Raw genomic sequence first — 25,821 nt, 5'->3', positions numbered from 1 at the left:
CGTCCTCCGTCTTTAGGAAGCGCTGCGAGGTGGCTGGCGCAGCGGCTGGTCCCTCATCACCTCGGGATGAGAAGCCGCGTGCGGTGAAACGCTCCGAAAACACCGCGGCGAGCGCGGCGGGGAGGGGGCTGCGGGTCGCGGCCTTGCCGCCCCAGCGGGTTTTCCCGTCATGGGGCAGGGGGCGGCCGTCCCCGGCAGCGTGCCCCTTCTCGTCCGCCGGCCCTGAGAGAGGGAGGAGCGCACCCCGTCGCGCGGAGGCAGCCGTGGGGACAGGCAGCTGGCGGTAGGGCGGAGCCTGGGCGGGGAGACGGGCCCGCGGGAGGGACCGGGACGGCCCGGCGGGGCGGCGGCGGCGGCGGCGGCGGCGGCGGCGGCAGGATGCGGGAGGGACGGTTCAGGGACCACTTTTGGGTGAGCCGGGGGCGCAGGAAACGGGGGTGCGCGGTGATAAGAGCCATCCGGAGCCGGGACGGTGGGGGATCACCCCTCTGCGGTCGGAGCTCGTTACAAAGGTGCCTTCCTGGTCCTGGGATCAATTTGCTCAAGGCAGTGAGCATCCCACCTCCGCAGCCGCATCCACGTGTGTCCCGAGAGCCGTGGCTTTGCCACCCGCGCCACGCAGCCAGGATATGCTCCGCTGACTTGGTGCTACCGTACTGGAGGGAAGTTGGTGCCAGGCTGGGGTCTTGATAGTGTTTATTGGCCACTGGTGAACTATTTAGCGACATCACTGCCAAAAAGTGCTTTAGAAGGAGTCCTTCGCAGCTGCTGAGTTGTGGAGGAAAGCCACAGTTCGGGGAAAGCCGCCCTTTAGTGTTTAGAGCCTGAAGTTGGCTTTTGGGAATGGAGAAGTGCAGAATTGCCACTTATCTGGTGCAGAGCATCAGTGCTGTGGCCGCTCAGTTCCTCTTGGTGCCTGGGCTATCGTTCCAAGTGTTGGCAACGAGGAAATAAATGACTAACTGTTGGCTCTTAGGGCTGAAAATCCCCTTCTGTGAATGGCACTTGGTGTTTCCTAGATAACACCTGAGTGGCTGCTCCCATCTTGTAGGGTGGGGGAGAGGTGCGTGGGCCCTGGGAGGCACAGGCACTGGATTTGTGACTCCTGCATGCTGCGGAATGAGAGGGGTGAGTGCAGAGCAGCAGGCTTAGCCAGCAGCATTAGCATGTTGTCTGGCATAGCACCGTCAAATATGCACATGCAACACAGGTATTGAACCTTGCTTGGAAAATACAGTCAGCTTTGCACCTGGCAGCCGTTCCCCAGCTATTTGTTGGCAATACATTTCCATGGTTCTTCCTTTGCTTTGCAGACATGGAGGGGAGGAGGACTGTGAGGATGGTGGCAGCATCTCAAAGGCTGGGGGGAGTAACTGTGATGCTGGGAGAGCTGAGTAGCCATGGTTTGTGGTGCTTCAGTGGCACATTGGATTGAAGAAGAGATCGTTGTGCATTGATTTTTGAAGGAGGATCCTAGAGGAGGGGGCTCGGTGGGAGAAAATTGAGGTGCAGGATCTGCCCCAGCCTCCAAGGCCAAGAAGAGCCGAGACATTACAAGGAGTGCTCCTGCCTTTTATAGCAAACACATCAATTTACTGAATAATCCTCTTGTTGAGCCCCAAACTACTGGTGTTGCCAGGGATTTTGCTTGGTTTTTCCTTTCTGAAGCCTATGTGCTTCAACTGTCCCCTGCCTGGTATGCCTGGGGAAGGCAGCAGGGGTGGAGGCCAGAGGGGAGCATGATGGATATGACTCAGTGGAGAGACTGAGGCCCTGCTGCAGTCCTTTGGCTCATGGAAAAGGCAGGTACCAACCCCAAGCAGTGTCCACGCCATGTACTGGTGACTGTGCATCAGCTGGGAGGGCTGGGGAGGAAGGGGTGGTGAGAGAGATGAGGAGAAAGAATAAATTTAAATGAGATGCAAAGGATTGTTTTGTTGGCTTGGGTTTGCTGTTAAGTGCTGTCAAAGACTGCAAACTTCCTCCTGCAAGTTTTCCTCTTAAATTACTTCTCTTAAGCCGAAAAGGGAAGAACTCTTCTTTGCCAAAGCAAGTGGTTTCGCAGAAGTCAGGACAGCCTGATGGGACAGGGGAGATTGTGGAAGGGCTCCAGAGGAGCAATGCTCCAATTGATAGGACAGAGTTTAAAAAGTAACCAAATTCCTGGAAAGCTGAGTGGTTTTTGGTGTTGAATCTTCCAGCTTTGAAACGTGGCAGGTCACGAGTGGCAGCTGCTGACTTTCTCTGTGGGGGTAACCTGCAGCCCATGCTCTGCCAGGGCAACAGTGCTGTGCCTCAAGCCTCATCTTAGGACTGATTTAGCTTTAAAACACAGAAGTTCTGGTTTCTTTGCTGGGACACTTGTGTTCCTTTTCCTGCACTGATCCTTGTAGAAGTTCCTGGCATGATGCTTACGCCTATCTAGGCTTTTAGTAGAGCATTTGACATTTTCCCAAGCATCCTCCTGGAGAAACTGGCTGCCCATGGCTTGGATGGACCTACTCTGAGATGAGTGAAGAACTGGCTGAATGTCTGGGCCCAGAGAGTTGTGGTGAATGGCATTAAATCAGTATGTGGCTTGTCACCAGTGGTGTTCCCCTGGGCTCGGTGCTGGGGTCTGTTCTGTGTCACATCTTTATCAATGATGTGGCCAGGAAGACTCTCTGGAAGGCCCTGATCAGGCTGGAGCGATGGGCCGAGGCCGATCGCATGAGGCCCAGTGCCACGTTCTGCACTTGGGCTGCACCAACCCCAGGCACCGCTACGGGCTGGGGGCGCAGGGGCTGGAAAGGTGTCTGGCAGGAAAGGGCCTGGGGGTGTTAATCGACAGGCGGCTCAACATGAGCCAGCAGCGTGCCCAGGGGGCCAAGAAGGCCAAGGGCTCCTGGCCTGTATCCAAAATAGTGTGAGCAGCGGGGCCAAGGAGGTGACTGTCCCCTTGTACTCGGCGCTGGGGAGGCTGCAGCTCGAGTTCTGTGTCCAGTTCTGGGCTCCTCACTGCCAGACGGACACTGAGGGGCTGGAGCGTGTCCTCAGCCGGGCAGCAGAGCTGGGGAAGGGTCTAGAGAGCAGGTCTTATGAGGAGTGGCTGGGGGCCCTGGGGATGTTCAGTGTGGATGATAGTGAGAGGAGATAGGATCACTCACTCCAACTCCCTCACAGGAGGCTGTAGTGAGGTGGGGGTAGATCTCCCCTGTTGTCCTGGTTTAGGTCCATCAGGACCATGATTAGCCTCAAGTACCAAAGACCTGAGGATTGCCAAAGGGCAGGGAGAGCTCAATTGCTGCTTAAGGTTCAGGACAAAACAGACCAGGCTACTGGGCTTGGGGAAGAAAACAGAAAATAATTTAATGCAACACCAACTAAAACATTAGGATAAAACCCCAAAACATAATCAAAATAAAATAACACTGAAGAGTCTGATCAACCCTTTAAGACCACCTTGTCCCCACTCCTCCCCTCTCCCTGGGCTCAGAGCCCTGATCCCGGTGTTTTTACCTCCTCCTCCCCTGAACAGCCCGCGGGAACAGGGAGTGGGGGTTTCAGTCAGCCTATTCTGGATAGCTTCTGCTGTCTTGTCCCTCCTCAGAGCAGGTGGGCTCCACACCCGTCCTCCCTGCAAGTCCATGGGGTGCCTCACACACATGGCAGCCCTGCATGAGCTGCTCCAACGTGCATTTATCCCAACGGCTGCAGCTCCTCTCTGTCTCTCCAGGCGCCTCCCCACACAGTCCCTTGCCTGTCTGGGTGCACTCAGATGGAGCTGCTGGTGGCTCTCAGTCCTGCCATGGCCCTGCATGGGTTACAGGGGTACAGCTGCATTCTCACCACGGCTTGCAGAGGGGTCTCTGGTCTATTGCTTCTCCTTCCTTCCTCCTCTGACTCTAGGGTCCACGTGGTCGCCTTCATCTTGTACCACTCTTACACCTCCTGCCAGCACATCAAATTCCCGTCCCTAAATAGGGACGGGAGAGGCGCCAGATTGGCCTGAGGTGGGTCTGAACTCAGGAGCCAGGGAAGAGTCCAAAAACTTTTTACTGGGTCTTGACTGCAAACCGCTCCCCCTGTTACCAAGCAGAAGCTGCTCCTTGCTAAACCGTGACACCTGGCATGAATGATAGGGCAAGAGGAAAGAGCCTCATGTTGTGACACAGGAGGAATGGAGGTGTTCAGGCTGGAGAAGAGGAGGCTGAGGGGAGACGTTTTTGCTCTCTGCAACTCCATGACAGAAGGATGTGGCTGGGGGTCAGGTGAAGGGGCTATGTCAGTGTCTGCTTCCAAACTACAAGCAACAGGACAGAAAAGTGCCTTAACTTGTGAGGAGCAATTTCTTCCTCAAAAGGGTTGTCCAGCCCTTTCCCAGGCTTCCCTGGTGGAGGAGTTCCTATACCTGGAAGGATTCCAAAGCTGTGTGGCTGTGGGGCTGAGGGACATGGGTTAGTGGTGGTGTGGCTGTACTGGGGAAACGAGTGGGACTTGATGAGCTTCAAGGTCTTTTCCAACCTCAACCATCCTATGATATGCTGCATTGGGAAGGCACACTGTGACTTTGCTGACTGCATTCAAATTTGCTCATGCTTTTAGGTCTCAGCACAAGTTAGTAAATCTCCTCAAATAATGAATTTTGCTCTTTTGCGTTGCCCCAACTCCTTCTTTCCCGTGAGGCTGAAGTCTAGAAATGCGCAAAGGTGCACAGGCATTGCCCTGAAGGTACCTGATGCTGGGACACTGCCTTGGGCAGCCTGTGCTGCCTGCAGCTGCCTGCAAAGGAGCTGTGCAAAAATAAGAATATGCCAGAGATGGTGTTTGTTTCCTCTTGTCCTGCCTGTAGTGATTGCTGGGAGTTGAGCAAGTGGGGAGTTTTGTTTTTGCAACCAGTTGTTCTTCTTTATGACGCCTCTTCTTTGACTTGGATCCTCACCTTGGTACATGCCTAGTTCTCCTCCAGCCTGTTCTTTCAGAGTATTTTGGGTAACTCCCAGCAAAGCTTAGGGTCTCATCAGAACACTTTGATCCTGTAAAACTATGTGGGAAAAATAGAAATGATGATCACGCTGATCATGCGTTTAAGTCTGATGTATTGGCTAACAGCTTGTGATTTGGGGAGTGGGTTTTTGGCCGTTTTGCTTTTAGGGGGACAAACCCATGCTCTGCTCTCTGCAGTGTGTTGCAGGGTGCATTGGAAAGAAGCACTGGTAAAACGGTAACAAAATAGCAAATAGTGCTGGAGACTGTGCCTTTCTGAATCTCACTGAGGTTAGTCTGGTCAGGCCCTTTGTGAAAATCAGACCTGGGTATCTCAGTCTTTATAGGCACTCAAAACTGTTTTTTCTCACTTCAAGAGAAAATGATGCAACAAGATGCAAGAAAAAAATATAGGAAACAACCTATGGCTCAGACAAGTGATGTCCAGTAGAAGCTACAGTGCCACATTTAAACTGTTAACAAAGCATACGTCTAATTCTCAGAAAACACTTATTTACCCCCCAGCTATTCCATCTCTTTCTGCAATGGTGCCAATGGAACAAGGGAAGGGGAAAAGAAATGCTTTGCCTTTCGCTGCAGGAGAAGGAAGCAGCAGTCTCTCCAAAGGGACCTCTGACCATGGGTGATTAGGTGTCATTTTATTGCAGGACTGGCTGTATTTTTCCTTCATTGCTGTGATTTTCTCTCAGCCCGGTGTGGCTGGCTGGGATCAACCCTGCTTTTCCAGAGTGGCTGTCAGCATGGAGAAAAGGAGGCTGATCACTGTTGGCAACTCCCTGACAGGAGGTTGTGGCCGAGAAGGGGTCAGTGTCTACTCCCAAGCTACAAGGGATAGGATAAAAGGAAGTACCCTCAAATTGCCCCAGGGCAAGTTTAGATTGAAGATGGGGAACAATTTCTTCCCCCAGGTTGTTGTCCAGCCCTGTCCCAGGCTGCCCAGGGCAGTGGTGGAGTCCCCATCCCTGGAGGGATCCCAAAGCTGTATAGCTGTGGGGCTGAGTGGTGGTGTGGCTGTGCTGGGATAATAATGGCTGAACTCAATGGTCTTCAATGTATTTTCTGACCTAATTATTTCTATGGTTCTCTCACATCATTGCATTCACAAAATGTGTGTCTGGGGACTGTTTTCTGTGTAAAGTGGGACAGAACATGGAAAAGTCAAGCTCAGCACTTACCTCTGTGACTCACGCAAGGTCATTATGTGACTTCATATCCCCATTTGATCAATTTACCTTCTTTTGGGAAAAATTGTGAACAAGCCCCAAAACATCACAACAGACAAACAAATTCCTTTTCATCAAGTGTATTGGGAGGACTGCATATTTGTGCAATCCTCCCAGGCTGTGGATCCGGGCTGTGAATTGAGAAGGGGTCGTCACATCCTTCTGAGCTCTGCCCTCTCGGCAAACATCAACTGCTGCTTTGTCACCTTGAAGTCATCTTGTTATAGTTCCCATGGGTTGTCCTCTAAAATAGCACGTGGGCTCTGAGCTCTGCCCAAAGGGGAGGACCAGGACAGCCACATGCTGCTGGACAGGAGGAGAGATGCGTGTCCTGCGGCATCCCTCTGGTTGGAGAGGCTTTGATGCAACTCTCCATCCTCTGTACCTGTCTTTGGCTTAGTTTATTATGTCTTTAAATCCTGTCCTCAGTGTCTGTGGCTCTGTGCTCACTGTGTTGCCCTTCCTCTTTCCCTGCTCTCTGCCATCCCTGCCTTTGGGGTGTCCCACAGGTAGTCACACTGGTTGTTTTTAATCTTTCCATGCCAACATCTGCCCAGGAGGGTGCTGGAAGTGCTGGGTTCATGACATACAACCCTACCTATCTCCTTCTGGGCCAGAAGCTCATCCTGCCTGGAAACAGCTCTTTTGGAAACCTCCACTATCTCTGTTAAACCCTGTATTTCATTTAACACTGTGAGGACTAGTCCAGCCTTGGGCTTTTCATAGAATCACAGAATCCCTGAATGTGAAAAAAAGCATTGCCCCATCCTCCTGACATCTACCTTTTAGGTACTTGAAAGTGTTAACGAGGTCAATCTCATTCCTTTTGGGAACTCAGATGGAATGAAATCCTTTTACTAGAGGAGAAAGAGCGATAAAATCAAGAGCTTAGTTCACTTTTTGATGGTTGCTCTGAATTCCCCTCCTCCACCGCCCTTCCCTCCACTTCTGCTGGGGGCAGCGAGCCTGTGTCCCAGGCAGCAGAGCCTTCGGTGTCCCCTGACACACAGCCATGTGGGTCTCACTACTCCGTCCTGCCCAGGTTTGCAGCCACTAGCACTTGCTCTCTGGAAATAGGATATTGCTGCATTTTGTCACTGTCCTGAAGACGGACTTCAGTGCAAGTGCATTTCCTTTTTCACAGGCGCGAGGAGCAAAAATACAACACAAACTGGCAACTGGTTGTGGGGTTATAAGTAACAAGCCCATGTTGGAGGGATGCTTATTCTTTGTCATGAAACAGAAACTGTTTGGATTTTGGCTTAGGTTCTGCTCCAATGTCCTCTCTTTGCTTACATGCCATGGATGGAGCAAAGCTGATCTGGGGTACCTGGGAATTTCCGGCAGGTCCCACCTCACCAGATCTCTGCTTCACTTGCTTCCTGGCCAATGATATTTGAGTTCATGACTCCTCAGGGAAGTCCTCGTAATGAATTCCTTAATTTATCAGAAATACGAGCCACGTTCCTTCTCATTTCTTGTGCCAGGTACAATCTTCTGAGAAATCTCCCTCTCTGCCCGTCACACTTTCACACTGTTTCTCTGTGCACTCTCATCCTGGCTTTGAACTATTTCCTGAATCTCTCTGTCCTGCCACTACTCCTCTTAAAGCTTCTTAATAACTGTTTGTGGCTTCTGCTTCCTTTTCCTGAGTTTTGTATCTGCTCCTGCCATTGCTTCCTTTCTGCAGCCTCTTTCTCTATATTTTTGCTGCCCTATATTCATAGGGGAATATGTTCATGCGTTGTTGCATGTGACAACAACTCCAGAAGATAGGTAGCACCTTCTGCTCAGCTTCCTGCATCTGCTTCAGGCTTCTTACAGAGAAAGAGTGCTCATGGCAAGAGCATCTCTTTGTACTCTCATAGTGCTTAGGATCCCTGCTCTTGGCCCAGGTCTCCTGGATGGTAGTTTTTCAACAGTTATAGGGCAAAAATATGTTGTTTGTCCTAAGGTGCTTCCAGGCATGGTATAAGGAAAGAATGGGATAGACTTAGTCAGCCTTTGTCCCCAGTTCACCTATGTCATTGCTGCATGTGGTTTTTTTGTTTGTTTTGGTTTTGTTTTAATAAGCATCAATGCAGTCTGTGTTTTTAAGAAGCAATTGGAAGGAAAGCACTGATCCTTCAGAAGTCTGTGGGAAGTGTGAGTGGCACTGTGGGGCTGAGAGCCCTGCATTGGAAGATGAGAGAAACTTTTCCCCATGGTTGCTGGAGACAGAACCTCTCCATGCCTGTGGTGTTTTATGGCCCTGTGTGAGGTGTTGGAGGGCACACAACAGTGGTGAGGGAGAACTTGGTACTTGGAGAAGTGATCTCTGCAGTGGTGTTTTGAATTGATGTGTAGGGCAGTGTTGCTTTTGCTCGGCCAAAGAGAAGGCTATTGCACCAGTGGTCACAGGGCACGTCCCACGTTACAGTGAGGGCTGTAGCTCAGTGATCCTGTGATCTGATAAAAAGTCTGATAAATTCACTTCCAGACCAGATATAGGGTCCTAAAGCAAGATGTGAGGGTGATACCCAAAGTAGTGCAAGTCTCTGCTAACCAAGGTCGACCTCCATGTCTGCAGAAACTAGGACAAGCTGTAGTAAGATGGGCTATATCTTAGAGACTTGCAGAGTTTTTAGTGTTTGATTTCATCAGCAAATAGAACTGTCAGCTGAGCTTCTAGGATGAGATACTATCTGCTATTGGACCTCCTGTGCCTAGGCCAGGGAGGAACAATAGGATGTTTGATCTGGAACAGGCTGCCCAGGGAGGGTGTGGAGGCTCCTTCCTTGGATGTCTTCAAGACCTACCTGGACACGTTCCTATGTGACCTCATCTAGGTTGACCTGCTTCTGCAGGGGAGTTGGACTAGATGATCTCTAAAGGTCCCTTCCAACCCCTACTATTCTATGATTCTACGTGGTAGGACTGAGCTCTTCTGTTTTCTGAAAGTCATGGCAATGCCTTGTCCCACATTGCCACCATTGCTGTAATTTAGAGGAGGTATAGATTGGTGATAAGGATGTACTTTTTCTCTGAGAGGCTTACTGGACACTGATGTGAGCTGCCCGGGCAGATGGAGGAATCCCCATCCCTGGATGGATTCCAAAGCTGTAGAGCTGAGGTGCTGAGGTGGTGGCCTTGGCAGTGTGAGGTGAGGGCTTAGACTTGATGAGCTTTAGGGGCCTGTCCAACCAAAACACTCAATGATTCTGCAGCCTCTCCCACCTGTTAGAGAAAAAACTTATTTCATAAAGAGGCATTTGCACTCTTTCTTCCAGCTCAGACATTGCTTTTGTGAATGCCAGTGGAGGTGGCAGTGGCCATGGACTGCACGACAAGGATGTAACTCCTGTTATTGTATTTTCAGAGTACGGATCTGACAAGCACAGTGGGCTATGACAGCATCATTCAACATCTGAATGATGGCAGGAAGAACTGTAAAGAGTTTGAAGACTTCTTGAAGGAAAGGTATGGAGCTGCCTCTGAAAATGAGTTAGACTGAATTTGGGAAGTGAGGCAGTGGCACTACTTCTGCTCTCTGTATTCTCCGATTAGATTCTGTCACATTGAACTGTTCACTATGTTAAACTACTTTTGATTTTTGTCAGATGAAGAACTTGTTTCCTTACTCTGTCATTTCCTTGCTTGGCTGGTGCTGTGATATGAAGTCCATTCCCAGGAGTCCCCAGCTGCGAGGCAGCAATACTGCCCTGGGCTTGACGCTCACAGTTTGAACTGTTTGTTAAAAGGAAAGAGGAATCAGGGGCAGTTTAATAATTCAGTCTCTTATGTTGCCAGGCTCCTGTACCAATGTGTTTGCAGCCATTGGTGGCCTGCCTAGGCCACTCACTCTCCCATGAAGTTCAACTTGCAGTTCAGCTTGCAGAGGGTCAGGTGAAGACCTTGGCACAGGACAGGCATGGCTTTGTCCTGAATTTGTGCTTTATGGGCAACCCACAGATTTCATGTTAGAAGTAAGGAGTTGTATTCAATAGTGTATGTATTAATCAGAAGATATGGCCTGAGTAGAGGTTCTGGGGCTACAAAGGCACAACTGAGATGGTCTGACCATGTGTTTTGACTGTATGGTTCACATGATTAGCAATAGCTAAATATGAGAAGAGTTGTAAAACAACCCTGAATTAATGAAATTTTGGTATAGGGAACTGGAGAACACAAATCTCTGAATACAAGACTTGGTACAAAACAGCCTGGAACAAATGTAATGGGGAAAAGAGGAGGAGAACATGCAGTTAAAAGTGTCTAAGGCACCTACATCTGTTGAGGCTGTAATCCCATGTTCCAGGAGAATTAAGGCTTTCCAACTGCCTGAGGAACCATCTACTAAAACCTGAGAACTGTGTCCCACTCACTCATGACAACAGTGTGCAAAAACCTTCCTTCACACACTGTAGCCCATTCCTCTTTGCTATTGAAGGAGGTGTAGGTTCCCACCAGCATGGCTAGCCAGGAGGAGATTAGAACATGGTGCAGCTCTCCATGTTCAGACATGGTCACAGCCATGGACAACATGCCTGTTGGATTTGATGCTTTGGCTAAAAAGGAAGTTTATGAGGATATTGTTAGACAGAACAACAACAAAAAAAATCTATTTGTTATCCTTTTTTTTTTTCATTTCCCTAAATGCTATTGGGCCTTTTAAAGAGTTGAGTTAGGTTGGATGAACCTCGCTGACAAACTCTAGAAATCAACAAGTTAGGCATCTGACTCTGCATTCGATACAGGCATTTTAGGAAGCTGTTTATTTTATCCAGTACCTTCTACTGCAAGCCTCCAGCAGTACTTGTTTCCCTCCACTGTCTCCAGACAGCTAGGGTGGCTCAGCTAGATCTGTGTTTGCCCAAGCAAGTCTAGCCCTGGTTGTCCGTACAGATTTCAAAGCAACTGCAGAAAGCTGGTTGTTCTCAGGCTGCAACACATAGGCTTTCTCCCCACACTATGATCTCTCAGAGGTGTCATATGTGTTACCTCACAAATTGTGGCCTCTTCTTTGGATATTCTCCCTAAGGACCAGAGGCAGGCAAGACAGAACACCTATTGCCTCATTCTAAGAAGCCCTGAAGAGCTGAAATGGCCCAGCTGAGCTTTGGGGTTCATGTATAGTGGCTGAAGGGTCTTTGAGGTGTCAATTCCAGACATCTGGCTCAGGGCTCTGAGTTCAGGCAGAGAGGAGGAGTGGGGGAAAGGAGGTCTTAAAGAGCTGGTTGCACTTCCATCATTCTACCTACTCTCTGCTGTTTTTCCATTGGCTGTTTCTGTTTGTCGTGTTTCGGCTGGAGGCAGATTAAAATGAACTTCTGTTTCCCCAAGCTGAGCAGCCTTGTCTATGAGACCATAAGTGGTAACTGAGCAACTGCCAATTGAGCCCTTTCTGTCCTTAGGTTGTTCCAAGGCCTGTGGTACTAAGGCTGATCATGGTCTTTTGTCCCTAGATGGGCCTGAACCACAGCAGTCTTAGTCAGCTGTGGGTCCATCTCAGAGCCAGCTGCCACTGTCTCTGTCAGATAGAGGGGAAGCTTCTGGCAGCTTTTCACAGAGCACCCCCATTACCAAAACCTCGCCACACAGATCCACGGCAGTACTTTGAGTGGATGGACTGACAGATGCTGATGGTCAAAGTGCAGAAAATGTGTGATCACATAAGGAAACTGAGCTAAAACCTACACCAGTGACTCACCTGGCTGCATCTAACCACCAGCTGCATGGCTGCTTAGGCTTCCATCTCCTAAGGAGGTGGTTCTTGCACCCATTGGCCATGGGGACATGGGGAGAGTGACACATGAAACTAGAGCCACAGGAAAACATGTTTTCACTAGAAAGGCTATTGAGCAACTGTGAACAACTCTCTTCGTCATCCCGCCATCCACTGTTGGTTTGCAGCAGGTCAGAAGATAGAAAGGATATAAAGAGCAGATCTGGGCCTCTACTGCAAATGATTATCAGTTGCTGAAGTGACAATGTCCTCTTATTTCTCTCTTTCCCGAACAGGGCAATTATAGAAGAAAAATATGGCAAAGAGCTCATTAACTTGTCGAAGAAGAAGCCCTGTGGGCAGACAGAGCTGAAGTAAGTTTGCAGGCCTGTGTGTGCTTTGCTTTTATGGGTGTCCTTACTTGAAGCAACAGTGGAGGAGGAGAAGGAAGGAGACCCCTTGGCACCTTCTGCCTCCTGTCTTGTGTCTGTGCTTTCTATGTGCCCAATCTGATATTCTTTGATTGTTTATTTATAGTTTTATATTGGTACGATATTAACAGAGAGAAAAATTCCTTACATTTCCAACCACTGGCCAATTCACCATGTAGCATGTTCTCATATGTCCCAGGTGGTACTTTTAGGAAGTTGCCCAAAACGTTTGGTTACCAAAGTCAGGATTTTTAATAGTATCCAAAGTTCATAAAAGTGGAAAGTAGATTTTACACCAAGTGAGCTGTGTTATACTCACCAAGAGGGAAAAAGCCATGAGTGTAAAAGGGGTAAATAAATGTACTTCAAGCTACTTTGCTAGTGTTGAGTGAGGGACTTACCATCTGGTGTGGGAAAGGTGTTCTGCTCTGCTCCTGGCCATGCTTTTCCACTCTCTCAAATGCTCTGTTTGTGTTCTGCAGCACACTGAAGAGATCCCTGGATGTTTTCAAGCAACGTGAGTAATTCTTCTTACTGTGAGGTTGACAGAGCAGTGGCACAGGCTGCCCAGAGGGGTTGTGGAGTCTCCTTCCTTGGAGGTCTTCAAGACCCGCCTGGACATGCTCCTATGTGACCTGATCTAGGTGACCCTGCTTCTGCAGGGGGGTTGGACTAGATGATCTCTAAAGGTCCCTTCCAACCCCTACCATTCTATGATTTTATGATTCTGTGTTTGCTAGGACACTCAGCAGTGGTAAATCCTACAAGTGGCTGCTTGGGAAGAAAATAGCAGAGAAACCTTCAAAACAGAGTGGTGCTGGGGTCAGGCACAGTCTGTTCTCCTGGCCAGGCTCATTTCGGTGTGTGGGATTTGAGATGGAGTGCTCCAGGGCACAGGCAGGAGAAGACACTCGATGGGGTGTCCCTTCAGAGATCATGTTTCTGCTGTCCATCAAAAGCTGTTCATGGGAAGCTCACCAGTTTGTTAGACTGCTTTTGCCTTGCCCTCTTCACAGACGTACACAGTAATCAGAATATCTAAAAGATGATGCTGTGACCACCTTATATAGTCCCTTCATTGTTGAGGGAGCTTTTCCTACCCCTGTACAGTGCTCTGCTGAGGCCTCATCTGGAGTCCTGTGTCCAGTTCTGGGTTCCCCAGCTCAGGAGGGACAGTGAACTGCTGCAGAGTCAGCTCAAGGCCACCAAGTTGCTGAGGGGACTGTAGCATCTTCATTGTGAGGAAAGGCTGCGGGAGCTGGGGCTGTTTAGCCTGGAAAAGAGAAGACTGAGGAGGGACTTTATCAACATCTATACCTAAAGGACGGGTTTAGAGATGATAGGGCCAATAGAACTGTGGTGCCCAGTGACAGAACTTGGGGTAATGGGCACAGGCTGGAACACAGGCAGTGCCACTGGCACAGGAGGAGAAACTCCTTTGGTGCTGAGGTGAGGGAGCCCTGGCCCAGGCTGCCCAGGTGGGTGTGGAGGCTCCTTCTTGGGAGGTTTCTAAACCCACCTGGACACGTTCCTGTGCCTCCTGATTGAGGGGAACCTGCTTTAGCTGGGAGTTGGGCTGGACGAGCTCTGGAGATCCCATCCTACTCCCACCATTCTATGACTGATTCATTGCCACGTGCCACAGCCTGCAGGGTGCAAGCAGCCAGCCTGTGTGTCTGAGCGCTGGTGCTCTGCTCTCCTGTGCCAGGTTTGGCTGCTGCCCTGTGCCTTGGTCAACTTAGCCAGCAAGGCTCTGCCATTGCAGCAGTTGACTATTAATCACTGCAGGTTTGAAACATCTCTAGGGGTTGAATCGTGAGCTATGTTTTGGCTCAGCTCCCTCAATACACTTGCTGGGGTGGTGTTTCTCAGTATGGCTGCTCAGCTTCAGCAAGAGGAGGTTGAGATTTTTTTAGCACCTGTTTGCCCATGCCGCAAGATGGTTGTCTGCTAGGCTGGAGCAATGCTTCCTTCAGACAGCTGATTAAGGGTGCAGGGCATTGAAATGTGCTTGAATTCATCTGGATGAGGGGGAGATGTGACTGAATAACTTTGCTTCGTGTGAGTTTTCTTAAATTGAGGGCCAGGCCCTAGCAGGACTGATCCCTAATAGCTCCTTATGTAGACAGGTGTAGCTTGGAGGCCTCTTCAGAAGTGCTCCTGCTTTTATCTTGTGCAAGAGGATGTATATTTTGGGATCGCTGGGTCAGTTTGATGTCAGCTACAAGAGCTGATTTGAGCAACGGTCTTTTTGAGAATATCTATGTATATTTGTGATTTTCTTTTTTCTTTGCAGAGATAGACAACGTGGGACAAGGTCACATCCAGCTGGCGCAGACCCTTCGAGAGGAAGCAAAGAAAATGGAGGATTTCAGGGAAAAGCAGAAACTGCATCGGAGGAAGGTCAGGAGCTGTGGGAGCACATGGGTTCACTGCAGGGCAATGATCCTGCCCTAGCAATGGGTTGCTCCTGCCTGGTGTCTGCTGCCCCAACCCCCTCCCAGCCCCCGCAGCCTCCTGCTGCTGGGGAAGTCCTGAGCTCCTTCCTACATGTTGCAACAATGGTGGTGAACTGTGCAGCAACCTCTGACTTCCTTCTTCTCACTGCTCCTTTGGGTGCTTTTTGGCTGAGCTCCTCAAGCAGGAAAGTTTTAAAAGCGTATATCTAGTGCTGTATGATCTCCATAGGGTCTGCTAAAATTGACAAGCTCTTTACCTTCTTCTGACTTGAGATTCCTCTGTCTGGAAGATGAGGGAAAACTGCTAGAACCAGGGGTTGGTATAGGAAAAGAGGAAATGGGCTCAAGTTGTACCAGGGGAAGTTTAGATTACAGGTTGGAAAATAATTCATCACTGAGGGAGTTGTTGCACACTGGCATGGACTGCCCAAAGCTATAGAGCTGAGGTGCTAGGGCATGTGGCTTAGTGGTGGTCTTGGCAGTGTGAGGTGAGTGCTTGGACTCATGAGCTTCAGAGGCTTTCTAACTGAAACAATTATGTGATACTATGATTCTGTGACACTTGGATGGGTTTTGTGAAGATGCTTTGGGTAGAAGGAAGTTCCTTAGGCCCATTTTTACATGGTCCGTGCCTCTTCCTTTCCTAAGCAGCGTGGTTTATTCTGGAACTTTGATGGTCAGTGCTGACTCTTGTTCTGTTGTTTTCACAGATAGAGTTGATAATGGAGGCGATTCACAAAAACAGGAATTTGCAGTACAAGAAGACCATGGAGGTAAAGGAAATGTGCGGCTGCCTCTTGCCGTATAGAATAACACTGCTAACACATATGGTGCTGAGGCAGACTTAAACACAGAGGTCTTCCTGACCTGCTGCAAGCCCCTGTGTTGTCTGCAGGAGCGGTATTCAGAGTGTGCTGAGAAAAAGTGGGCAGTATGTGAAGGATGTGGCTGCTGGTAGGTTTGCAGGACTGGATACAGGTGATTTGGATTTCATGGACTCGATTACCATGAGCTGGTGAAGAGCCAGCAGTGTGCCCATCTTGTGTCAGAGGTAGTGTGGCAGCAGGCCCAGGGCAGTGATTGTGCCCCTGTGCTGAGCCCTGGTGAGGCTGCAGCTTGAGTGCTGTGTTCAGTGTTGGGCCCCTCGCTGTCAGAGGGACACTGAGGGGCTGGAGTGTGGCCAGAGACTCTGCCACTTGCGAGTGTTAGATGAGGTACCGAAGTACATGGTTTAATGGTGGGCTTGGCTGTGTGAGGTAGGTGGTTGGACTTGACAACCTTAAAGGTCTCTTCCAACCCCTGATTCTGTGATTCTTTTGAGCTCGGTTCTGCCTGAGCACCCGGCACTTGTGTGCCATCCCTGCTCCCTGCCAGCCTGCCCCACGTCCCCTCAGTGTGGGCAGGCTGTGCTGTCCCGCAGAGCCCGCTGACACGCTTCTGCCCGCCGTGGCTCTCCTAGGCCAAGCGGCTGTACGAGCAGCGCTGCCGGGACAAGGATGAGGCGGAGCAGGCTGTGCACCGCAGCGCGCAGCTCGTGACTCAGAAGCAGCAGGAGAAGGTATGCGGCAGGGGGAGCCCATGGGACGGGGGGAGAGGGAGTTAGCTCTTCCTGAAGCTCTGCTGCCCCATGGCTCTGCTCCCAGCTCTGGGGTTTGGGGATGAGGAGGGAGGATGGGTGACATTCATCATTTGGGCTGCGGTGATTCGTCAAGACTCTCCTCTCTCCTTCGTTCTCTCATTTTTGGCAGCTGTTCCTGAAGCTGGCTCAGACAAAGTCAGCTCTGGAGGACTCTGGTGAGTGTGGAAGTGCCAGTGTGTGGAGGGCGAGGGAGGTGTTTCCTGGGGCAGGGGCTTGTGAAGCTGTAGCATAGCTCTGGGGCAAGCTCCAGCTTTTGAGTCAGGCACAGCTGCTCTGAAACATGTGAGGAGAGCACCTGCCCTGGAAAAGCTTGTGTGGCCTCACCAAGGATGCTCCCAGGCATGAGTCTCCACCTCGCTGTGAAGCTGCATCTGTTCGCACTGCCCACCTGTAGCCAAGCTCAGCCATCACTGGTGCTTTCTCCCTGACATCCCAGACATTCTAGACTTCACAGATTACTTTCTAGCAAAGGGCTTTTAAAAAATTAATGTTAATCAGATGACAATACGATTTCTCTCACAGACAGGAGTTACCAGCAGAGTGTTACTACACTAGAGAAGATCCGGGAAGAATGGGAAAAGGAGCACATCAAAGCTTGTGAGGTAAGTGCCCCAAAACACTCTTATGAGGCAGCGTGGTCCTGTGGATGCCTCTCACCTTGCTGTGGGGGTCAGGGACAGTGCAGATTTGCCTTCCCTGTATCCCTCTGGCAGCTGTTGCAGCCAACCCTGTGTGTTTATCATACTTGGCTTCTGGAATCAACATACCACTACTCCGAGGTTTTCGCTCTTTTATTCTTACTTTTTTTTCCCACCAGCTTTTAAAATTGACATAGCCAACGTATTCAGTAGGGACATTTTTGCCCAGTACCCACCTGCATATTCAGTGTGGCTAGCATGTTGAACATTCATGGTCCAGCAGATTCTGAAATTCTGAAAGGTTTTGAATGGCTTTGCAGCAGAGGCTGGTGGTGAGCTGGGTATGCAGGCTGGGTGAAGCCATCCCCATGCATCAGGAGACCTTCACTTTGTCTCATGAGCCACGCAGTGGTGTGGGAACCCTTCCACGTGGTTGGATCACCCAAAAGCAGACTGTCTCATAGCAAAGTATTTCTAGCATATGCTGGGGAAGTCCAGAGCTGGTGGCCAGAGGATTGTGCAGCTGCTCTGCTGCTGATCTGTGTCTTGCAGCTGCCTGTGATCTGTTCCCAAGGGATGGACAGGGACTGCAGAGATCCAGGTTGTAACCCAGATTTGCTGCAGGCTTGCAAACAGCCTTCTGATTCCCAGCTGTGCCAATCCCTTCTCAACAGGCCTCTATGTTACCTTTTGAAGTGGAATTTGCTGTCTGGTTTGTGTGGTGTGCATTGGTGACTCAGTGCTGGTGTGCTGTTGGTGTCTGGGGTCTCTGGAAGCCTCTGTGGTGCCAGAGTTTGGAAAGCAGTATTTTCTGTTCCACAGAGAGGCCACATGGAGGTTTTCCCCTTGGTGTGTTGCAGAGGTCACAAGTGATAACAAGTGCATATGTACACTTGGGATTAAAGGTTGTCTTTCATGGAAATGTGTAAAGGCACATGAGATCGGGGTATACCATACAGCAGGCTTCAAAGAAGGCCAGGAGGGCCAGTGACATCCTGGGTTGTATTAAGAAGAACATGGGCAGCACGTCAAGGGAGATTCTTCTCTGCATCTCCTCTGCCCTGGTGAGGCCTTGTCTGGAGTCCTGTGTCCGGTTCTGGGCTCCCCAGCTCAAGAGGGACAGGGAACTGCTGGAGAGAGGCAAGTGCAGGGCTACCAGGATGCTGAGGGGTCTGGAACATTTTTCTGATGAGGAAAGGCTGTGTGACCTGGGGCTGTTTAGCCTGGAGAAGACTAGGGGGGGACCTCATCAATGCTGATCAATCCCTAAAGGGCAGGCATCAAGAGGATGAGGCAGCACTTCTTTCTGTGATGCCCAATGACAGGACAAGGGGTAACAGGCACAGGCTGGAGCACAAAAAGTTCCACTTAAACTGAAGGAAAAACTTCTTTACTGTAAAGGTTAGGGAGCCCTGGTGCAAGCTGCCCAGGGAGGGAGTAGATGCTCCTTCTCTGGAGGTTCCCAAACCCACCTGGACATATTCCTGCGTCCCTGATTGAGGGGAACCTGCTTTGGCAGGAGCTTGGGTTGGATGAGCTCTGGAGAGCCCTGCCAACCCCCACCACTATGAGATTCTGTGAAAAGACTTGGATTTAAATCTGCTTGGAAAAAAGCTGGGCAGGAAAGACGGAGAAGACCAGCCAGTCAATGCACTTCTGTTTCCATACCTCCCCAGTGCTTTTTTATTGCTCTGTATCTGTGGGGGGGAAGTGAGCTGTGACTGCAGGACCACAGGGTCCTAGGGATTGTGCACTGCCTTAACAAGCTGGTTTTTTCTCCCCAGAGGTGGTGGTGTGCTAAGTGACAGCTTCCATGTCAGTCGTACAGACTTTCCTGAGCTAAACATACATCTTTGATATACCCAGTTGTGTAGAGAGATGGTTTCTCCTCTGGAGAGGTGGGAGGATTCATAGAATGGTAGGGGTTGGAAGGGACCTTTGGAGATCATCTAGTCCAACCCCCCTGCAGAAGCAGGGTCACCTAGATCAGGTCGCACAGGAACGTGTCCAGGCGGGTCTTGAAGACCTCCAAGGAAGGAGACTCCACAACCCCTCTGGGCAGCCTGTGCCAGGGCTCCCTCACCTCACAGTGAAATAGTTTTCTCTTATGTTTAAGTGGAACTTTTTGTGTTCCAGCTTCATCCCGTTACCCCTTGTCCTGTTACTGTCTACCATAGAAAAAAGGGATGTCCCAACCTCCTGACACCCACCCTTTAGACATTTGTAAATGTTAATAAGATCTCCCCTCAGTCTCCTCTTCTCCAGACTAAACAGCCCCAGGTCCCGCAGTCTTTCCCTGTATGAAAGATGTTCTATACCCCGATCATTTTGGTGGCCCTGCACTGGCCTCTCTCCAGCACTTCCCCGTCCCTCTTGAGCTGAGGAGCCCAGAACTGGACACAGGACTCCAGATGAAGCCTCACCAGAGCAGAGTAGACGGGGAGAAGAACCTCCCTTGACCTGCTGCCCACACTCTTCTTGATGCATCCCAGGATGCCATTGGCTTCTTGGCCATGAGGGCACATTGCTGGGTCATGGTTAATTTATTATCAATCAGGGCTCCCAGGTCTCTCTCTGCAGAGCTGCTCTTCAGCAGTTTGACCCCCAGCCTGTACTGGTGCAGGGGGTTGTTCCTTCCCAGACACAGGACTGCATCTGGATTTGTGGTTTCCATGTTTCCTGTAAAATACCACCTGCTCCTTGCTGAGGACAGTTGTCTTTGTAGTAGCTCTTGGGGATTAGAAGAAATCTGGGTAAGAGAGATTTGCTCTTCTTTTAAAGAGATTAGAGCCACTTTGTCTGTGTCCTTTCAGTTCTTTGAGGCCCAGGAGTGCGAGCGGATCAACTACTTCCGCAATGCTCTCTGGCTTCATGTCAACCAGCTCTCCCAGGACTGCGTCCAGAATGATGAGGTATGTCAAATGAAGATCTCTCCATTTTTGTGTTTGGAAAGCAGAGTACAGTTTGCTGTCCTGTGCACTGAGCTCTGTTAAGTCCAGGTTGGGTTGTGGCCTTTGATCAGCCACCAGATACTAGCACCAGTGTGCAGGCAGAAGGTTTTGCCCAGAGCTCTTGCAGATGAATTTCCTCTGGGATTCTTGTGGTTTTTGAGGGTGGTGAGGTCCTGGCACAGGATGTGCAGAGAGGCTGTGGATGCCCCATCCCTGGAAACATGCCAGGTCGTGTTGGATGGGGCTCTGAGCAACCTGGTCTGGTTGAAGATGTCCCTGCTCATGACAGGGGTTTGGACTAGATGGGGTTTAAAAGTCTCTTCCACCCAAATAATTCTAGGATTTTATGATTCCCCTGCCGTTGAAGCTTGTGCCCTGGGTGAGCACTGGGCTTTCTTTCACCCATGGGTTATCAATGACTGGAAGAAACCCTCTTGTTTCTTGGTGTATAGAAATGCTTTCTATTTCCCTTTTGCAGAAGTATGAGGAAATCCGCAGGAGCTTAGAAATGTGCAGCATCGAGAAGGACATCGACTTTTTCATAAATTTACGCAAAACTGGAAGTTTGGTGCCAGGTAAGGGCTCAGCACCACCTCACAAACAAGTGCTGGCCTCCTTGTAGTCCTCACAGAGCTGCTGCTCTGCTGTGCATCAGTTTGGATGCAAAAAACATTGCTTTTGCAACATCCCCCCTTTAATCCACTGGCACGCAGCATTAGTGTGTGCCACTGATCACCAGACCCTGAACATAATCTCTTCTTCCTGCAACTTTTAATTTCCTGACCAGGCATTTTCCCAGACAAATGGAAAACTTAGCAACTGAATGTTGATTTGACAGGTAGTTTATACTTTTAATAGGTCTGTACTTCACCACTGTTAACTCTTCCTAGCTCCTGTGGTTTATGAAAACTACTATAATACACAGAGGAACCCAGCTCCTGTGAGGAGTCCCATTGCTGTGCCTATATCAAGGTAAGGGGCATGACAAAAAAACCCACAAAACAACCCAGAAAAACATATTTTGTGGCTTTCAGTTTCTTGGTGCTTTGATTTGGGAGTATTAGAGGAAATATTTCTCATGCTATATAGTTCACAGCAGAAGTTCTGACAGTGTGCTGCCTATTATAAGGTCTTCAAGGCCCCATTCAAGCCCAGTTGGAGGTTTTTTCTCCTGTTTTGGGGTTTAGATCCCTCTTCTCGTGGGTGGGAATATTATTTTGAAAGTGCTTGTGGTAAGGTTTTGCTCATTTTCTCATGTGCCACCTTTCTGTCAAGGGGAGCAGCTGTGGTGCTTGTACAGCAGAAAAGTGAGGCAGTTTCATGTCTTGCTCTGTGGGAATGATCTGAGCTCTCTTTTAGAGCAGCCTTTGATACCAAAATGAAACCTTCTGGACTTCCCTGCATGGCTCTTCATGTGGTCTATCTGAGGACAGATGGCTCAGCTAAACGTGTATGTAGGTAGCGGGAGGAACACTGGGGCTAAATTCCCTCCTCCTGGGACAGAAGCTGGGCAGAGAGGACAGAGTGAAAGGTGTTTCTGCCAGGCGGAAGATGAGGATTCACAGCTAAAAACTGCTGCTAAAGATGAGTGTGCAACTTGGGCAGTCACACTGGGAGAGGAGTCATGTCCAATTATGGCTTCCTGATGTCTCACTCTGGGAAAAGGCATTTTCATACCCTGAGGCTCACTTGTGACTATTTCCTCAAATTCATGCTTTTTTTTGTTACTTTTTCCACTCCCTCACCATATCAGCGTCAATTCCCACAACTGGCAAGTAGGCTGTTGGTGGTAAGTCCACCATGATGTGCCTTGGTACCAGTTCTCCATAAAAGCCAGGTTGGCCAAGCCTCTTGCCCTCCCACCAGCTCCACGAGGGCAGCTGGGGAGCGCAGAGCCAGGGTGACGGGAGCCCTGAGGCCACACAGATCCTCAGCTCTGTGTTTCCTTCTGTGCAGGAGGGGACCTCTACCCACTCCAACCAGTGCACCAGGTGAGTTACTTGCTTTATGGGATTACTGACCCCACAGAGGAACTCTCTGCTTTTCCTCTTCCCTATCAGATCATGAGCTTTACCTCTCTGCAGGGTTCTTTTTTCTTTGTACAGGGGTTCTTCTTTCTTGCTCAAAACGGGAGTGACCAGACACCAATATGATGTGCATCAGCTCCAATTTACTGTCACATAATCATCACTTATATACCTTTTTCAAATGCTGTGTACGTGCTACAATTCATGGCAAAGAGTTAATACTAAGTATCATGTGCTAGGCATAAGGCCTCAAAGTTTCCTTTTTGTAACAACTTAAAGACCAACCTCATTGTGTAAAAACACCATCCTTATTGTGCTTAAAACATCAGCCTTACTGTGTCTAAAATATCACCCCATCCGTTCGGCCTTCAGTTAGTTTTCTCTCACACTATGGTTATGCTTACCTTACATTTAGTTAACTTTATATTATTGTTAGTTCCATATGTTACAATTTATTAGTCAAGTACAATCAATCATATAATGCTAAATTGAATGCTCTATTCAGTCTTCTAACAATGCTTACTTTAATGTCCTGTCCTATCTTCTTGCTTTGACCTTGTTTCTGTTACAGTCTGCTGTTTTGGTTTTCCCCTGGCTCAAGCTTGCTATCACATAGGCACTCCTTTCTGTCCTTTTTTGCTGTAGAAGGCAATTCAAAGACAAACCGCAGGCTTTCTCTGTTTCTGACTGACTCCATAACTAACTCCATTATAGCCCAGGCCCCAACACTTCTCTAAAGGGTTTGCTTTAGGTGAAGTTCCTGCTCTTAAGTTTGGCCCCCACTGAAAGAAGCTGGAAAACTGGGCACTGACTTGGAGGCAAGATCTCACCCAGGAGAAGTTCCAATCTGAGTCTTGTGTGTAGGCATTTATGAAGCTTAAGGATGTCTGAGCTTGGGATCCCACCAGTCTCTGCAGTTTGGGCACTCCTCTGCTTCCATAGCACGAACTGTAATGTTACCAGTGCCATTGCAGTGATGGGACACTGCAGCAGGACTCAGGAAAACGAGGACCTGCTTTGGCTTCTCAGCAAATCCAGTCATTTCTTTGAGCCTTTCATTCCTTTAACATGGGTGGCCAGTGCATGATAAAGTCTCCTAATGGGCACTTCTCATGAGCAGACCTAATTTTCTTAGTGTCCTGTGTTTCAGGTGAGCCAGATTATGCCACAGTCGATGGCTACAGTTTGATACATCACTAAGAGCCACAGTAAGTATTCATATTTGATAAAGAAGGGAGGAGGGACAGTGGAGAAAGAATGACCACTGGTTAAGGGATGGCATTTTGAGGTGATTAACTGGGAGTGATGATCCTATCAGCTCTCCCGTTGCTTATCTGAGCTGGAGCTGTGGTTTATACACTTGATCCTGTTCTGTAGGTTCTCCAGGCAGAAGACACTGTTGCTGTGGCCAGTGTGGCAGAAGTGGTGTATCCTGTATTCCAGCCACAGACAGCTGAAGTTCTCCATTTTAAGAAAGTATTTGAGGACTCCAGTAATTACTTGTACATTCAGAAAAAATATCTGCTAAAAATCTGTGTCCTTGGTCAGCAAACTCCTTGGACAGGTTTCCCATCTTCACGCTCAGCCCTCCCGTGCCGCTGATTGGAATGTAAGCGATGGACCCACACATGGGGACCATCTGTGTCAGAAGAAGTTCTCTGAAGTTCTTCTAAAGTGCATCCATCCAGGAGCCTCCCACTCTCCAGATAGCTAAAGTCATATATGCAGATGCTTTAGGCACACTGGTCTGTGTTCAAGGCATATCTATCCTGCTCAGAACTGAAGTTAGTCTTCTGCCTGTTTCTAAAGTCTTCCATTGATGGTGATTAAACTTGTAATTTAGGTTTAGTTTCAGTCATGTCTCTCATAGGGCTTACTTAGAGGAGTACCAATGGTGACACCACGCATCTGGCTTAGCTGTAGGTGTGCTTCAGGGTTAAGTGTGAGTCCTGGAAGCTGGTTTCTATCTCACCTGGTGCAGCAGTCCACAGTGCAGTTACCAAGGGAGAGGCTGTGCCACCACAAACATGCTGGGAAGCCCCACACCTTGCTGAGGATCTGGAGGAAGTCAGTCAGCTCCTCCAAGCGACTCTCTCGTGAGGGGCTTCCAGTATTTTAGGTTTGTGGTGTAGCTTCTCCCTGGTAGGCTCTGGAGAACCTCATTTGATTAACTTCTGGGGATCCCTAAACTTCAGACTTGTTCTGACTATGGAACACTGGAAACAGACTTTGCTACTAATGTTGGGCTGGAGCCATGAAACTTGTTTTCTGACCAGGTCTCATCAAAGTTTGTGCCCTTTTTCTTTTTTTTTTTAACCTTATAAATGATTATGGCTTTGATTCAGGAGCACACATGCCTTGAGGCTGCTGGTCTCTCTGAGGTCCCTGTGTGCAGTGTTGCTTAACAGCTCCAAAGTGCCTTACAGCACAGGACACAGGGAGACAAGACATGGGGATCAGCACACAATTTAGCTCTCAAAACCTGGTGCCAGGTGACTAACTTAGGAGCAACAGGAGTTGGTAGCTGCACAACGTTCTTCAAGTTGAATCTGCATGACTTTGGCATGTGCCTAAGCCGACTGTTCGCTGGGGATTTTATTGTGTGTCCTGTATGGGGAAGATGACAGTGAGCTTTAATACCTGTCCTGCTGCTTTATAGTGAACTATACAAAATGCACGTGTTAAGGAATCATTGTCCTATTTTATTTTTGAAAGACCAAATGGATAAGCATTCTTCTGAAGGAGCCTGCTGTAGTTTTATTTCTTTAAATACATATTGTAAAAATAAGTTTTGAGTCTGGTGTGCTGTATATGTTTAGGTTTGTTTTTTTAAGTTGGACATCGCTTGCTCAATATGATTAACTCAGAGTCACAGAACTCTTGAGGTTGGAAAAACCCCTTAAGGTCAGTGAGTCCAACCATTCCCCCAGCGCTGCCACAGCCACCACTAGCCCATATCCCTCAGCTCCACGGCTTTGGGATCCCTCCAGGGATGGGGACTGCACCACTGCCCTGGGCAGCCTGGGACAGGGCTGGACAAGCCTTTTGGAGAAGAAGTTATTCCTGGTGCAACTTGAGTCTATTTCCTCTCTTATTGTCTCTTGTAGTTTGGAAGCAGAGACTGACCCCCCGCCGCCAGCCACAACCTCCTGTCAGGGATTTTCAGAGTGCTCCTGTCTGCCCCCAGCCTCCTCCAGGTTGAACACCTCCATTCCCTCAGCCCCTCCCCAGCACCCTTGTGCTCCAGCCCCTTCCCCAGCTCCGCTGCCCAGCTCTGGCCAGGCTCCAGCCCCTCAGTGTGCCTCTGGCAGTGACAGGCCCAACGCTGAACACAGCCCTGGAGCTGCAGCCTCACCAGGGCCCAGCACAAGCATGTGTCTTCTGCAAGAGAGTCTGAGCTCTGTGGAGGCTCATCTGTTTGGGGCCTGGGAGCAGTCGCTTGTGCTCCCAGCAGATGAGCATGGGCTCATCTCCAGCTGCGGTTCCCTGGGCTGCCTGGGTGCCCGGGCCGGGATCAGAGGGGGCAGTGGTGCCTGAGCCCAGCAGCTCGGCTGAGGCTCGGGGTGCGGGAGACAGCCCTGCTCCAGCAGTGCTCCGAGCACGGCGCGAGTGGAAGGGGCCTCATCCTCCCCATCCTCAACAGCAGGGGCTTGGCTTCTCGTCCCACACTCCTAGCAGCAGCCCGGCCTCCCAATCCATCCTTACAGGGGCGGGTGGCCTCCCCCCGGGCCCTACGGAGCAGCGCGGGGTCTCCATAGATCGC

The 25,821-nt window shown here is 49.6% G+C and overlaps 1 protein-coding gene across 3 annotated transcripts; it reads left to right on the top strand.

The window, feature by feature from the left end:
• Positions 1 to 364: 364 nt before the first annotated feature.
• On the top strand, positions 365 to 24,805 carry PSTPIP2 (proline-serine-threonine phosphatase interacting protein 2). 3 transcript variants are annotated; one of them, XM_062018039.1, is made up of 15 exons: positions 365 to 411; positions 9,568 to 9,668; positions 12,210 to 12,287; positions 12,827 to 12,861; positions 14,641 to 14,747; positions 15,514 to 15,576; positions 16,263 to 16,361; positions 16,552 to 16,597; positions 16,965 to 17,044; positions 19,894 to 19,992; positions 20,510 to 20,606; positions 20,922 to 21,003; positions 21,988 to 22,022; positions 23,209 to 23,266; positions 23,436 to 24,805. In XM_062018039.1, exons 1-14 carry the CDS (start codon positions 379 to 381, stop codon positions 23,256 to 23,258), a joined length of 1,005 nt encoding a protein of 334 aa, XP_061874023.1. In that variant the 5' UTR covers positions 365 to 378; the 3' UTR covers positions 23,259 to 23,266; positions 23,436 to 24,805. The 3 variants fall into 3 exon arrangements, with proteins under 3 accessions (XP_061874023.1, XP_061874022.1, XP_061874024.1); XM_062018038.1 differs by having other exon boundaries at positions 23,194 to 23,266; XM_062018040.1 differs by lacking the exon at positions 19,894 to 19,992 and having other exon boundaries at positions 23,194 to 23,266.
• The last annotated feature ends 1,016 nt before the right edge of the window (positions 24,806 to 25,821 follow it).

This window comes from Colius striatus, chromosome Z (genome assembly GCF_028858725.1).
Source record: "Colius striatus isolate bColStr4 chromosome Z, bColStr4.1.hap1, whole genome shotgun sequence".
NCBI lineage: Eukaryota > Metazoa > Chordata > Aves > Coliiformes > Coliidae > Colius > Colius striatus.
Note: the sequence above shows the minus strand (reverse complement) of the source record. Positions and strands in the feature narration are given on the sequence as shown.

What these genes read in the sequence shown, in the direction of transcription:
- PSTPIP2 (XM_062018038.1), top strand. Translation starts at nt 379, where the DNA reads ATGCGGGAGGGACGGTTCAGGGACCACTTTTGG. An exon ending in GAAGACTTCTTGAAGGAAAG is followed by an intron (nt 9,669 to 12,209) that starts GTATGGAGCTGC and finishes TTTCCCGAACAG; the next exon opens with GGCAATTATAGAAGAAAAAT. An exon ending in AGAAACTGCATCGGAGGAAG is followed by an intron (nt 14,748 to 15,513) that starts GTCAGGAGCTGT and finishes TTGTTTTCACAG; the next exon opens with ATAGAGTTGATAATGGAGGC.